Here is a 13,164-nt window from a genome sequence, read left to right on the forward strand (position 1 = left end):
ACAGATTTACCGCTTTTCCGTTTAGTGCCTCGTGGAGATGTGACTGAACGCGTGTGCGCCACGGTTCAGTTTTCAAGGAGGAGAATCAATCTCCTGTCTAATCCGCGTGTTCGGCGCACTCACCTCCATAGTGGTCGTATTGCATCGATGGGTTCCAGCAAACCAGCCGTCGGTGGAGCACTGGTCGATATCAACATCCTGTAGATTAATGTCAACGCGCACCACGCCCCTGCAAGACAGACAGGAGGACACCATTAACCCGCCTGGGGAAGAATTAAGACTGTCAGTGCAAAGTGAAGGATGCTGCCATGTCTGCATGTTGTATCCTGTAAACATTTGGGAAAAAATGACGTTGATGATGATGATGTTTTCTCAACGACAAGGGTTTTTGGGAATTAACCATGTCAGTAGGAAGTATCGATACTGCTCATACTGAGTCTCGTTGTGAGTATCGATTCTAGCGTCAATAGGATCGGTTAAAAAATGCCTCCATCGCACTCGATCACATCCTGGGTGATCACTCTCTTCTTCATGAATTATTGACAATTAAAAAACTGTGTTTAAACATGCATGCGATCGAGTGAGAGAGAAGAGAATTGTGAAAAGAAACGCCTGGTGTTTAGCAACGTATAAGCTGGTAATTAAGATTTATTCAGAAGGAGCCTGTTAATAACTATAATAGACCTCATTCATCATAATATACTTCTTTTCCTTATGTGAGTAAATGAACCTCTTTTCACAACAGGAAGTACAGATATTGGGATTGATAGCGGTGATCCCGACCCTGTTATCGCTTGTTTTCTAGTCAAAATCAATTGTTGAGTTGTCTCTGCATCCATGAGTTCACTGTTGATACATCATACATACCACACACCTACAGTTACAGGTTATGAAGCAAACTCAAGAGGGAATATGGATGGTTTAGTAACTGTAAAAACTACACAACAAATGCTTTTTTGGGAAAACAGACAGAAATGTGTCCACATCTTAATCTCCTCTGCTGCTGCTCAGCTGAAACTCAGCCTGACAGTGAGACGATAAACTGCAGATAGGGCACCAGCCTTCACCGAACGGTGGCTCGGAAAAGGCTGGAAGTCTTTGCTCCATTTCGGCTCGCTAAGCCGGAGCTGCAACTTTCTAGGATTTACACCCACTTAGCTGCTTAAAGCTCTGAGAAGAGAAGGTCAGCGTCTCTGATTCTGAAGGTCAGCCTCTCTGATTCTGACGTCTTTGTCACACGTCTTTTTCTACCTGACTGCTGCAGCACGCCGGACACGTACGAGAAAATGTGATTTCTTTATTATTCTGTTTGTTAAATACGAGATAATTCATACGAGGAAGCTAAACAAGAAACCCCTGAACTGTCTTTTGGCGACCTCAGCCCACGCACAGGCTTCCCCTCCTGGCAGAATGTAACAAATGAAGCGCAGCCCGGGGCTACGTGTTGTTAGAAAATCCATACCGACTTTAAACTCTGCGAGAAGACAGACTCGAGAGCCGTCGCTCGTGAGCATCACGACACCCAGATGACGTGAACCAATGAAAAAAGGGCACTGCTAGTGGAAATTCCTCTGCCCTCACGTGAACATGCGCACCGTTTGCACACAGAACGAGTCAAACAAAAGGAAAGGAAAGTTTTCAACAGTTTGATCAGTGCGAATGAAAACACACCGCTCTCACCCAAAGCCACCGACTGAATCAGTGCCATAATCTGTTTAATCAGGCAAAACCTGGAGCTGCCTCAGTGACAATAAATCAGGGACTGACTTTGTAATAACCTTTAACTGCCGTGATGCTTGTTTAAGCTCTGACATTCGCAGGGGTTTTATTTTGTTACGGGATTAACAGATAGCAAAGAGAAAAGCAAGAGCACTACTGATGTTAGACTCCCAATTTGCAGGATTTGTGTCTCAGTGGCACCGGGAGAGACTTATTTATGTCTTCTGTGGTTCAGGTTTGAAATCCGAACGTCACTTCTGTTTCAGAGAGTAAGTTTGGACTGGTGATCTCCGGCTAACAAGGCTGTATTATTAATGCATTTTTCCCCCCAGTGCCGTTTTGTTAAAGAGCCTTTTGAGGTTTATGGAGAACATTATTGCCCGATTCTTCATGTTCTTAAATGACAAGCCCTCTTCGCACCTCGTTCGAGTTATCTTGGGGGTTTTGACAAATGAATGTCACTAAATAGCTGTACAGTGCAAAAGCTGTGCAGGGCTTACTACTGTGAATGATACAGTCCTTTATAAAAATCAAGCTTCAGTCCTCCATTGCTTAGCAGTGTTGCTAATACAGGGGATCGTTGTTTCCCCAGTAAACACACCGCTCTCTTTGGCTGCTGCAGTCCAAAATCTCCAAGACAGTCTCGTGCAGTAGTACATTTTTAAAACTAATCGAGAGCGTCTTCTCATGTTGTTAGCCTACTTATTATCACTGGCTGGCTAATTAGCGCAATGGTGTTTTTAACTAGCGAGGTTAGCCTGTCAGCTAGCCTAGCCTCTAGACTGAGAGTTTCTGTCACAAATTGAACTTTGGCGGGTGTACTGCATGCAATTTGAAAGTCTAAAGTCATGATATTTGTGCACAGATTGAAGCGCCTGGGCAGAAACAAGTGGCTAAGACCTTGTAGTCGATATTGTGGATCTAAAATGTGAAACAGTGTGTAAACGAGTTAGTTCTGTTCTCCAAAATTCAGCTTAACTTCTTTTTAAATATTGACAATGTGGCGATGAGCACAATTCAATACCTCCTAATATTTAGAACATGAATTAAAATACTATCACTGACTCTCTGTACATTTGGCTTTCACTTTCTTACACATATGCACACACACTTTGACACACACATACACAAATACTGCTGGTGTGGCATGTTCTCCAGGTGTATAGGAGCTGCTTTACTCCATCCAGCTCCCAGTGGACGCCGGGCGAGTGCAGCGCTCCCGCTGCCTGTGCTTCTGTTATTAATAACTGCTGCTCCGGTCCTGCCTCGGGGCAAACTGACCTCGCTGTTTTCCACTGCGCTGCTTGTTGTTTTCGCTGAGAAATTACCTCCGTTTCAATTCTCCGTTATGTAATAAGGGGTAGGAAAGAGTCACAAAGCACAAGAACAGGACCGTATCAAAATGCCTTTTTCACCGGCAGCTCAAGCATTAACATTCAAAACAGAGAAAAAAAAGCCCTATTCTCCCTTTTTCCCACAATCACCTCCTCTTTTTTCCTCCTGCTTCCAACTCTCCAGGCAATCTTTAGCATCCCAGCCAAAGTAGACATATGGTGTATAAAATCGCTCGTGAAAAAAAAAAAAAGAAAAGAAGAAAAGGGCGGGTGTGCTGACGGCGACTGAAACTGCGCGCGGCACAAAAGACTGGCTCGTAATTTGAGAGTGGCAGCGAGGAACATGGGCAGGAGCATCATGGTGGCCATCAAGGCCCTCGGGCATAAAGACGGGATTATCACAGAGAGCGGGAGATAGTGGTGCCCCAGGAAACAGAGTGCTCTCTGCTTTCATCCTCCATTCTTTGTGGGTCTAAAGGCCAGGGCCAGCAAAAGAGAGGAGCATCCCGCCAGCAGGGGCGCGGGTCTCTTTCTGACAGAGCGGCCGGACTGTTGCTAACGTTAGCCCCAGCATTATGGGATTGACTGGAGATATATCTAGGGTAATTGCTAAGCGGCTACAAAAGGATATTCACCAAAAACATTCTGGCAACGAAGGCCTCCGTGTGCCCTCTTTGTTACGAGTCGGTCTTTGATGTATTCACGAGTGAATGCCGAATGTCAGGCCTATACGCTTTGAGCTGTACGTCTCTATTCAGGCCCAGAGAGCGGGCTCTCAGATTGATTTGCCCATTTAGCCGCTCTGTGAAGAACAGGGGGCTGTGGTTAAAAAAGTCTGGATTTCAAGTGGAGCGCAGAGGAGACACAAGAAGACACTCGTATGGTTTTTGTCATTGTCAAGTGCAGTGGGTGGATTAAGACTTAATACCACCAGATTACAGCTGCATAAGAATATATTCTATCAGCAGGGATTATTAGCTGCCTCTGTGTGGTAACATGAGGTTGATATGAGCACCGTAACGTTAGCTAATCATTTTCAGTGCTTCCCATATGCAATATTATTTACAGTAGCATTTTTAGCAACCACGAGCATGAGTAACTGCTGTAACTTAAGCTACGAGCTAACGTTAGCTAAGGTCACTATGCTATAATATACTGTTACATTACATTCATCACCATTTTGGACTAAGAACGATACTTTTTTACAGTTATAATTGTAAGGGAGTGCTTCAGATCTTCAATTTTAGTCCATGGGTGTCACATAATCGACCATAACTATAGCAGAATACAAATACATAAAAAGGAATGAATGTGTGAATTAATGAAAACGGAGGCACTTAAATAATGATGTATAATCGTCTGCAAAGCTGTTTTTAATACATTTTAATGTGCATACTGTAGGAACGACGAACTCGGGGGTTTCTCAAGCAAGAGGAATAAGCCCCGACGTCTCCGTGCAGATAAACCAAGAATAATACGACGCCGACGTGAACATGGAAAACTGGCACAAGCTTAAGCATTATCCCCGAGCTGATCCGCGTAGCCCGGAGACTTGCACGCCCAGATGAACTTACATGCACATGTCTCCTGCCCCAGCCTCTTGACAGGAACACATCGCTGTCCTTTTTAGAAGGGCACAGTTTGTGCATAATGTCATGGAACAATCGCAAAGCAAGAACCACGCAAGCCCTCCCAAGGAAAATGTCTCTTATGTGATGGAAATGCATTAAGCTGACAGGACGAGCAGAAGCTAATGTGAGTGTAGCCGCCGGGCGCGATGCTGCTTTGTCTACCAGTGCTTCAGAGCAACCTGGGTCATTTTATTGAGTTCTGTCGCTGGTCATCAAAAAAAAAGCCAAGGCGCCCGCGGCAAAGCGGCTGTCACAGAAAGCGAATAAAGACATCTCCTTTTTTTTTTTTTTTTTGTTCATGAGAGCTGGCACTTCTGGACTCTTGACACTCTTGTCATTACAGGCACTCCTCAGAAAAACCAAACACCAAGTGGGAAGATCGCTCAATAATTTGAGCTGCTGACAAAGGAAACCTGACAGTTGTGAGGAGAACATTAGCTGATTGATGGCCTGACTGTGGCTGATGACAAGATACATCAGAATTAAGCAGTTTTTTTGTCTACTTCCTTTAATAGACAGTCCTCGTTATTGCTGCCCTTATCACCCTATAATGTCCTTACAGCACGGTTCATGCAGGAACAATATTCACCTATCCAACATGATCCAGAAACAGGGCTTGCATCCACTTTGCATACTAAAAATTGCATTCAGATTCCTCCTCTTCTGTGTTTTCGCCCTTGAATTAGAAATTATGCAATATTGCTGACAGCTGCAGGAAGAGACGGGACAAGATGAAACTGCTGTGATCCCTCTGTGGAAATATAATAACAAGATACAGTAAATGAACAAAAGGACGAGGCGATATCTGTCTGATATTAGGTTACGGCACTCTTTCTATATTTAATTTCACATTTGCTAAAGCTGCAAACTGGTGTTTAACTCGTCTGTTTTGGTAACTGCCGACATATTATGAGACATCGACTGTAGAAAGTATACATCCTCAAAGGAGTATGTGCTGGAAATATATCACAAGTTGGGAGATTTTAAGGGTTTAACGCACAATTAGTCATTTCTGCCTTTAGGGGGTCTCTCAATCAAAGGTACGCTTGGTGCAGCACCTTTTCTGTATGCGGCTGCATGCTGCCCTATATGCTCTTATCTCATTGGGAATGTTCGAAAAAATGTGGACACGGGGCAAAAAAATGCAGCATAAGTACGCAACAAAACATAGAATAGTTAATAATTTCCTCATCTGCAGTGACCTTTTGTCCACTTGCTCAAAATGTATAAACCTAAAAGCTACGTTCCTTTTTCCAAATCTTGAATCCGCAGGCCTCCTCTCCAACACTACAGCTCCATTTCTTCCCACACCAGATTACCAAGGGATAAACCTACACCGACACTATTACAGATGCATAATCCTCTGAGAGGAAATCGAATTACCAGTACCAGAATCGCTGAGATTATTCCCATCATTAGCAGCATTATTAATAGAAATATAATATCTATTTACAGCGAGCCGGAGAGGCTGTTAGTTGGATTTTCTGTTGACATTTACAGGCTGAGGGCATCGTATTGACAGGCCAACTCACTGAGCAGCGGAGTCCCAGTGACGTCAGCAGCCAGAGACGGAGCACCTCGGGGATCTTTAACCCCTGCCTGCTTCAGGTTGCACAACGAGGTTAGACTCATTTCAGGGCGCACTTTAAAATTTCAACAAGAAAATCTTCCTGCTTCTTTTTTTTTTTTTTCCTCTCTCTCCTGCTCTCTTTCATCTCAGTTTACCGTCGTATAATCGCGCTCAGCCCCGGGAATTGTGGGGTTTTCCTTCCTATTTGTTCCTGGACGGTGTCCATCGAAGCAGATGCTGCCGGCTCATCCTGGAGCTCGAGGCCTCCCGCTCCGTTAGACGGCTGGGCGTCCCACAGCAGTCAGCCTGTCCAGACATTTAGCTGCTTGTACAGCAAAAAACAGGGCGCCGAGCCAAGCGTAAATGAAGACGATTCTGCCATCTAATTAGAACCTGCGTGCCCTTTGGAGAAATATGCTGAAAAAGTGTATATTTTGTTGCACTTTTTTGGAGATAGTTTCAATTAGTTTGGCTTATCAGAGAGCTGCTGCTGCTGCCTCGAAGCAATTAAGGTCTGTGTTGTGAAAGGTGAGTTTGAAGTACAGTGTGCGTTCACCTAACACACACACACACACACACACACACACACACACCGCCTCCTCTTTCCTGCCTTCCTCTTCCCACTTTGTGTCTTTCCAACTTGTTTTTTTTTGCATTTGCAGCCTGCGCCTGAGTGATCTGCCAATTAGGACGGTACGAATCATTCTGAAGAATGTCTCAACCTCCAACAATGGCACGCACACACACACACACACAGACACACACAGATACACACACACTGCACGCTTGAAAACAACCAGTCCTGTACGTGTGGTCTGAGCTGCCTCCCCTGTGACTCGAGTGCAGCTGAAGAGACGGACGGCAAAAGAGAAGAGACGAAAAGTGAGAGAGGTGCGATTTCTTGCACCTTCGCAGAAACAACAGGTCGATCTATCGCCGACACATGTCCGAGTGCACACACGGACACGCCGCCGCCGAACAAACGCCCTTAATTTTGCACTCATTTCCGTTACGCCAGATGCATAAAGACTCAAAACAAGTCACCTTGCTCCTGGCGACATCATCACCCCCCAAACAGGAAGCGACTGACGCTTTAAAAGGCCGGAATCAAGATGGCCCCAGTCCGGGTTGTTGTTCTACATCTTTCATTATTAATTCATTGTTGTATTGATTGTGTATTCATCTGGAGGGGAAACGGAGGAGAGCTGATGTCTGAGGCAGCTATATTATCGCCCCCTCTCCCGTTTCTTATCTGGCAGGGTGCTGAGGCGCAGGGAGGATGCAGGATGAGCCGCCTGATACTTTGATATGAGCGTCTGAAAGAAGCTAAGAGCGGGAGGATGCATGGCAATAAGGACATGAGAAGGAGCCTGAAAGACTCGCTGTTATTATCTCTGTAAAACAACCTTATGAAGAAGATTTGATCAAGTCTAACGCCGTGCGTATGCATGAATCGAGCTATGAGTTACAAAGTTTTTAAGGAATCCGCTCAGAAAGAAGGAAGAAATTAAAACCACTCTCACATCCATACAATACAAAGCGATGCATAGAAGTCGTACACGTCAGGATACTGTTCAAGACGGGCTGGACCAACAGAAAACACCAAAAAGGTCAGCGGACTGCAGCTTCAGTGCAGTTTATTGGCCCATGTACTAGTGACTTTTCAAGCTAATGCTTCTCTGAAGAAGAGCAAAAGCATTTTGAGCATTTTAAGCTAACTCTCTTCATCCCTGAAGACGAGGATTGGCTCAAAACCTCACACCCACCATACCTTGTCCAGGAGCAGTGACTTTCTGGAGTCCTGCACCAAGCTAGCTGTTTTATGCTAAGCTAAGCTAACTGGCTGCGGGTGTAGCTTCATATTTACTGTACAAACATGAGAGAGGTGTCAATCTTCTCATCTAACTCTCCACAAGATATTGAACTATTCAAAATTCCCTTTCTGTCAGACCTGATTATGGTCTTGAAGGCGAGGCTAACTAAAAGCTTGGGCTTAATGTTTAAGCAATAGTTCAATATTTTGGGAAATACACACACATTGACTTTCTGGCTGAGAGTTAGATGACAAGATGGATACCATTCTCATGATTGCACAGTAAATCGCAGCTAAGCTTAGCTTAGCTTAGCATAAACATTTAAATACAGCTAGCCTGACTAAAATTAAATCTGTACAAAAGCCAAAGTCTCAACAACCAAAAGTTGTGGTTTTACAAAAGGTTACGTGACAGACTATGACTTGTTGGAGTCCTGCGCCAGCTAGCTATTTCCCCTTCCTTTATGCTAAGCTAACTGGCTGCTGTTTGCCGTATTAACATGATAGGGTTACCAATCTAGGGTTTTTTACTGCCCTGATTTCAGTGTACTAAATATGAAGCGACAGCTAGCAGCTTAGTTAGCTTAGCTTAGCATAAAGACTTGAACCAGGATAACACAACTAGCCTGTCTCTATCCAAATGGAACAAAATCCACCTGCCAGCACCTCTAAAACTCACAAACAAACATGTTTTCATCTAGGCTAGCTGTTTCCCCCCTCTTCCAGTCTTTATGCTAAGCTAACTGCCTGCCTGATGGTAGCATCTTTAGCTAATTTAGCGTGAACACATGTCACGCTCCCGGTTTCCTCTAACTTTTGGCATGAAAGTGAATAACGATGCTGTTAAACACTTTTCTTTTTGCCATATTCTGTCCGAATAATCGTTCTACAAGCCATCCGTAAGAAAGCAGCTCATGAATGGATGCTGCTCTCCTGCTCCTTGAGGCACAGCGGGTCTTTCGGTGCCTCTGAGCAGGCCACTCTCTGGGGACATTAAACAATACAGAACACCCACGCGTGTCACACCTTTCGATCTTCTGGGGGAGGCCTCTGCAGGGGGGGAAACTGGCAACAAAACATCTCCTTTAACCACTGAGAGGAAGCAAACCATGAATCTGGCTTCACAGATGAACCATAAACTTGTGTTTTTTGGTGTGAGACAGGTTTGACTGCTCATCAGTCGAGTGAGCCGGCTGATTTCCTATCTGAGGCTGAGTGAGTGAAGCTGCTGTGAGAGGCTTTAGTCTGGGATAACACCAGGTAGCTGATAGCCTATTACAGTGTAATCACTGCAGGTTTTGACTCATTTGCAATCCGCGCCTGAGCGTTGAGCGACTCCAGTGTATCAATTAAAGATTCATCGAAGGCGGTGCGCACACAACTAGTGATCTGGATTAAATATTCATTGGGGAAGATGTTGGTCAGGATCATATGGAGCCTCTCACACTTGACTGGTTACCAGTGGCACGAAAACATGGCACCTTACACAAGCGAGGCTGCAGCAGGCTGGGGTTGCTTTAGGACATTTGTACGACAGCACCCAAACACCAGACGTGTTTCAACATTTCTTCATCTGCTGCTGCTGCTGCTGCGCTTTAAAAAAAAAAATTGGCTTCCTCTCATCTCAGGAAGGTTCTGACTCATCGCAGATTTAGCAGCCCCCCCCCCCCCCCCCCCCCACTCCTCTTGAAGAAGGGGAAAGAAAGGGCACACGACATTTTTCCTGAGTAGTAAAGCATGCAGTGGAGTGAGTTTGAAAAATGAATAAGGAGAGGGGGGGGCTTGTAGCCAGAGGTTTCCATCCAGGGGTTATTTTTAGCATCCTGATGCCTTGTCAGACTGGAGGAGAGAAGAAAACCCCCCCTTGTGTGTGAGGAGAAGGAGCTGTGGTGTGTTTTGGGGGAGGAGGAGGGAGGAGGGAGGAGGAGAAGCTGAGGACTGGACCTGAACTCACCTTTTGCAAGTGTTTCTCACATGTGTGCGCTTTTAACAGCGAGTGTGATGTTTGGTGAGCTTGTTGCTCAGGCTGCAGTGTGAGTGCCTACCTGAACTCGGGAGCCAGGTTGGGCTTCAGGCCATAGAAAGCAGCGGATAAGGTCAAAAGCCAGCGAGGAACAAAATTCCCATTCTCGCACTCCAGGTAGGGCGCAGACCACTTCACGTGCGTCTTGTCCGGGATAAAACTCTCCCCTCTTTTCAAAGAATTGTCAACTGATCGGATATCTTGGCTCAGCACCCTCTTATGGAAATTGGGCTTCTTCTTCTTGTCCCTCGCGTCGTGGTACCACTCTGTCTCCGCGGTGCGGTTGTGCAAGTGGTGGTGGGCCACGCTGGAGAGGTCTTGGAGGACTATCTCTCCGCCGGCCCTGGTGGCTTGGAGGAGCACCGAGGGCCCGGCCACGGACGAATCCGCGCTGAAAGTGACGACCGCCCGGTGGATCTTGGCGTCTCCCTCCAGGATGCTCCTCACCAGGGCATGGTACCACTCAATGTCTCGCCGGAGACTCTGCTCCCTGGACCTGTTGGCTTGCAGGATCATGTTGAGGAAGTTTGTGGCGTGCAGCACCGTATCCAGCACGCTGCTCATGGAGTGATGCGGGGCGGCTTGTGACCTTCCCCGCAGAGAGGTGAGCTCGTACCTCCGCGAGCAGTTGGCGTGCTTTAAGGTGGTCGAGTCCCCGGTGTGAAGAAAAGCCGTGACCACCCTGGGGAGATGCTCCTCTATTTTCTGCGGCAGCTCCTCCGTCTCCCCGGGTGGAGGAGGAGGATGCTGAGGCGCACGGAGATGCGCCAGCTGCCGACGGTGCGTCTGAGCGCCGCGGATCGCCTCCTCCGCTCCCGCATCGGTCCCGTGCGCTGACCATTCCGCGTATTCGTGGGTCGATCCGATCACAAATCCAACATGCAGCAGCAGCGACAGCCGGAAAACAGCCATCTCCCCTCCAGGAAAGCGTCCACAGATGTTTGGAGGGGTGGGGAGTGGAGAGGAGGGGGGGGGGAGAGATTGCTGCGCGGAATTACAGTGTCGTTGGGCGTGCGGAGAGAAAATCTACCAAATTGCTCCGCTAAACCATCGCTTCACCACTTGTAGGATATTCTTGCGAGCTCCACGCCTCTTGTTTCTTCAAAAATCAGGGGAGGGTAGGAGGGGGAGAAAACGTGAGGAACCCCCCTCGCCAAATCTTCTCCTTCCTTACAGATGCCTCATGCAGCTTGTTGATGTGGAGAATCCGCTTGCAGCTGTCGTCTCACTGTAGACGAGACTGTCTTGGCTTCGCTGTGCGGCGGCAGCTCTCCTCCTGCGCGTCGGCTACAGAGACTGAATCAAAACGAGGAGGAAGGAAGGAAGGAAGGGATGGAGGGAGGAGGGAGGAGGGAGGGAGGGAGAGAGGAGGGAGGGGGCAGGTTGTTATTATATTTATATTTTTTTTTTTAAGAGGCAACGAGTCAGGGAGCTTCTCACTTGGATGACAAACGCACTCCGCCCTCTTCCGACCACAACAAGCATTGAGCAGGCCCGCAGAAGAGCCCGGCTTCTCCATCATCTCACAGGGGCTCCAGGGGCGCCATCGACCCGCGTACGGCCGCGCTGCTGGAGGAGCTGTCCGGTGCTGAAGCTGGTGGAGTCAGGCCGATTCATCACAATCAAGAGCCTTGATTTAAGATCAATGACAGGAGGAGGGTTTTTCTCAGTGTACTGCTGATCAGCGTGGACGAGCCTCATTACGTCACTTATAAAACTATTTAAGAAAATATGGAGAAAACTAATTCATGTTTGTGTTTGTTTTGTTTTCTGCTAAAGGAGCACAATGTAAGAATTTTAGTTGAAAACTGAAAAATGAAGTGAAATCATCAACAGACTGTGAAGAAAAGCAGTTTTGACTTTATGTGTTGTGTCTACTGGGGTTAGCATGCTAACCAGCTAGCACCAGCTAGTCTAAAAAATCCTACTAGTGATGGTATTGCAGAACCGCTAACTGCACGGCTAACTGAGCTAACTAGCTACCTGCAGCTACAGTTAGCTGCAGACCAGCTAGCACCATCTAGTCCAAAAAAAATCCTACTGGCAGTGCAAACACTTAACACTCTGCTGGTCCTCCTCTGAACTGCTAGTTGCACGGCTAACTGAGCTAACCAAGACATGGCAGCTACATTACCTGCCATTACCACTAAACAGCAGTTAGCGGCGACCAGCTAGCCAGCTAGCACCAGCAAGTCCAAAAAATCCTACTAGCGTTGCAAACACTAACACTCTGCCAGTCCCTGTCTGAAGTGCTAGTTGCACAGCTAACTGAGCTTACTGAGCTAACTAGGTAGTGGCAGCTACAGTTAGCAGTAGTTAGCGGTGACCAGCTAGCACCAGCTAGTCTAAAAAAAACTCACTAGCGGTGCAAACACTAACACTCTGCCAGTCCCTGTCTGAACTGCTAGTTGCACAGCTAACTGAGCTAACTAAGCTTACTAGGTAATGGCAGCTACAGTTAGCAGTAGTTAGCGGTGACCAGCTAGCACCAGCTAGTCTAAAAAAAACTCACTAGCGGTGCAAACACTAACACTCTGCCAGTCCCTGTCTGAACTGCTAGTTTCATGGCTAACTGAGCTAATGGCTGCTACAGTTAGCAGCAGTTAGCGGTAACCAGCTAGAAGAAACCGACAGCTTACTGACAGATGAAAGCACATTTAAGTGTTCTTTACGTTCTTTGTACTCTTTTTTTGCGCTAAGGCTGCGACAGACATAAGAGCAAGAGGGTCAAAGCTCATGGCGCACTGACACGATGAAGCGGTGTGTACCTATTGTGTGCATACTGCAGGCAACAGTGTGTACTGCTGCAGTAGGTACCAATGGCCGGTGTCACGCTCGGAGCAAATCTCTGCAGCCACGTTTCAAAATCTTGTGGAAAGCCTGAGACAACTGAAAATGCAGGCCGGCGTTTAAAGAATCAAATGAATGCCCACATGTGGGTGGAGTGTTTGGGAGTTTGCATACATTCGACCGTACATACGCAAGGTTAAGTCATAAAGTTCATTTTCTGATTCGCCAACAGAAAACAGTCCAGCAGCAAACTTCATAGACGTCCTTCGGGCTTCTCCACCTAC

General features: G+C 46.7%; 1 protein-coding gene across 1 annotated transcript in view; it reads right to left on the minus strand.

Annotated features, from left to right (window-relative positions):
- gpr158a (G protein-coupled receptor 158a) overlaps positions 1 to 11,002 on the minus strand; it is a 66,867-nt gene extending 55,865 nt beyond the window's left edge. Inside the window, exons 1-2 of the mRNA XM_073488700.1 lie at positions 10,113 to 11,002; positions 124 to 229 (exon numbers count right to left, since the gene is read on the minus strand). Coding sequence (XP_073344801.1) covers positions 124 to 229; positions 10,113 to 11,002 — 996 coding nt within the window. The remainder of the gene's footprint in view (positions 1 to 123; positions 230 to 10,112) is intronic.
- Positions 11,003 to 13,164: the final 2,162 nt, after the last annotated feature.

The sequence above is a fragment of the Pagrus major genome, chromosome 19 (genome assembly GCF_040436345.1).
Source record: "Pagrus major chromosome 19, Pma_NU_1.0".
In the NCBI taxonomy this organism is placed as follows: domain Eukaryota; kingdom Metazoa; phylum Chordata; class Actinopteri; order Spariformes; family Sparidae; genus Pagrus; species Pagrus major.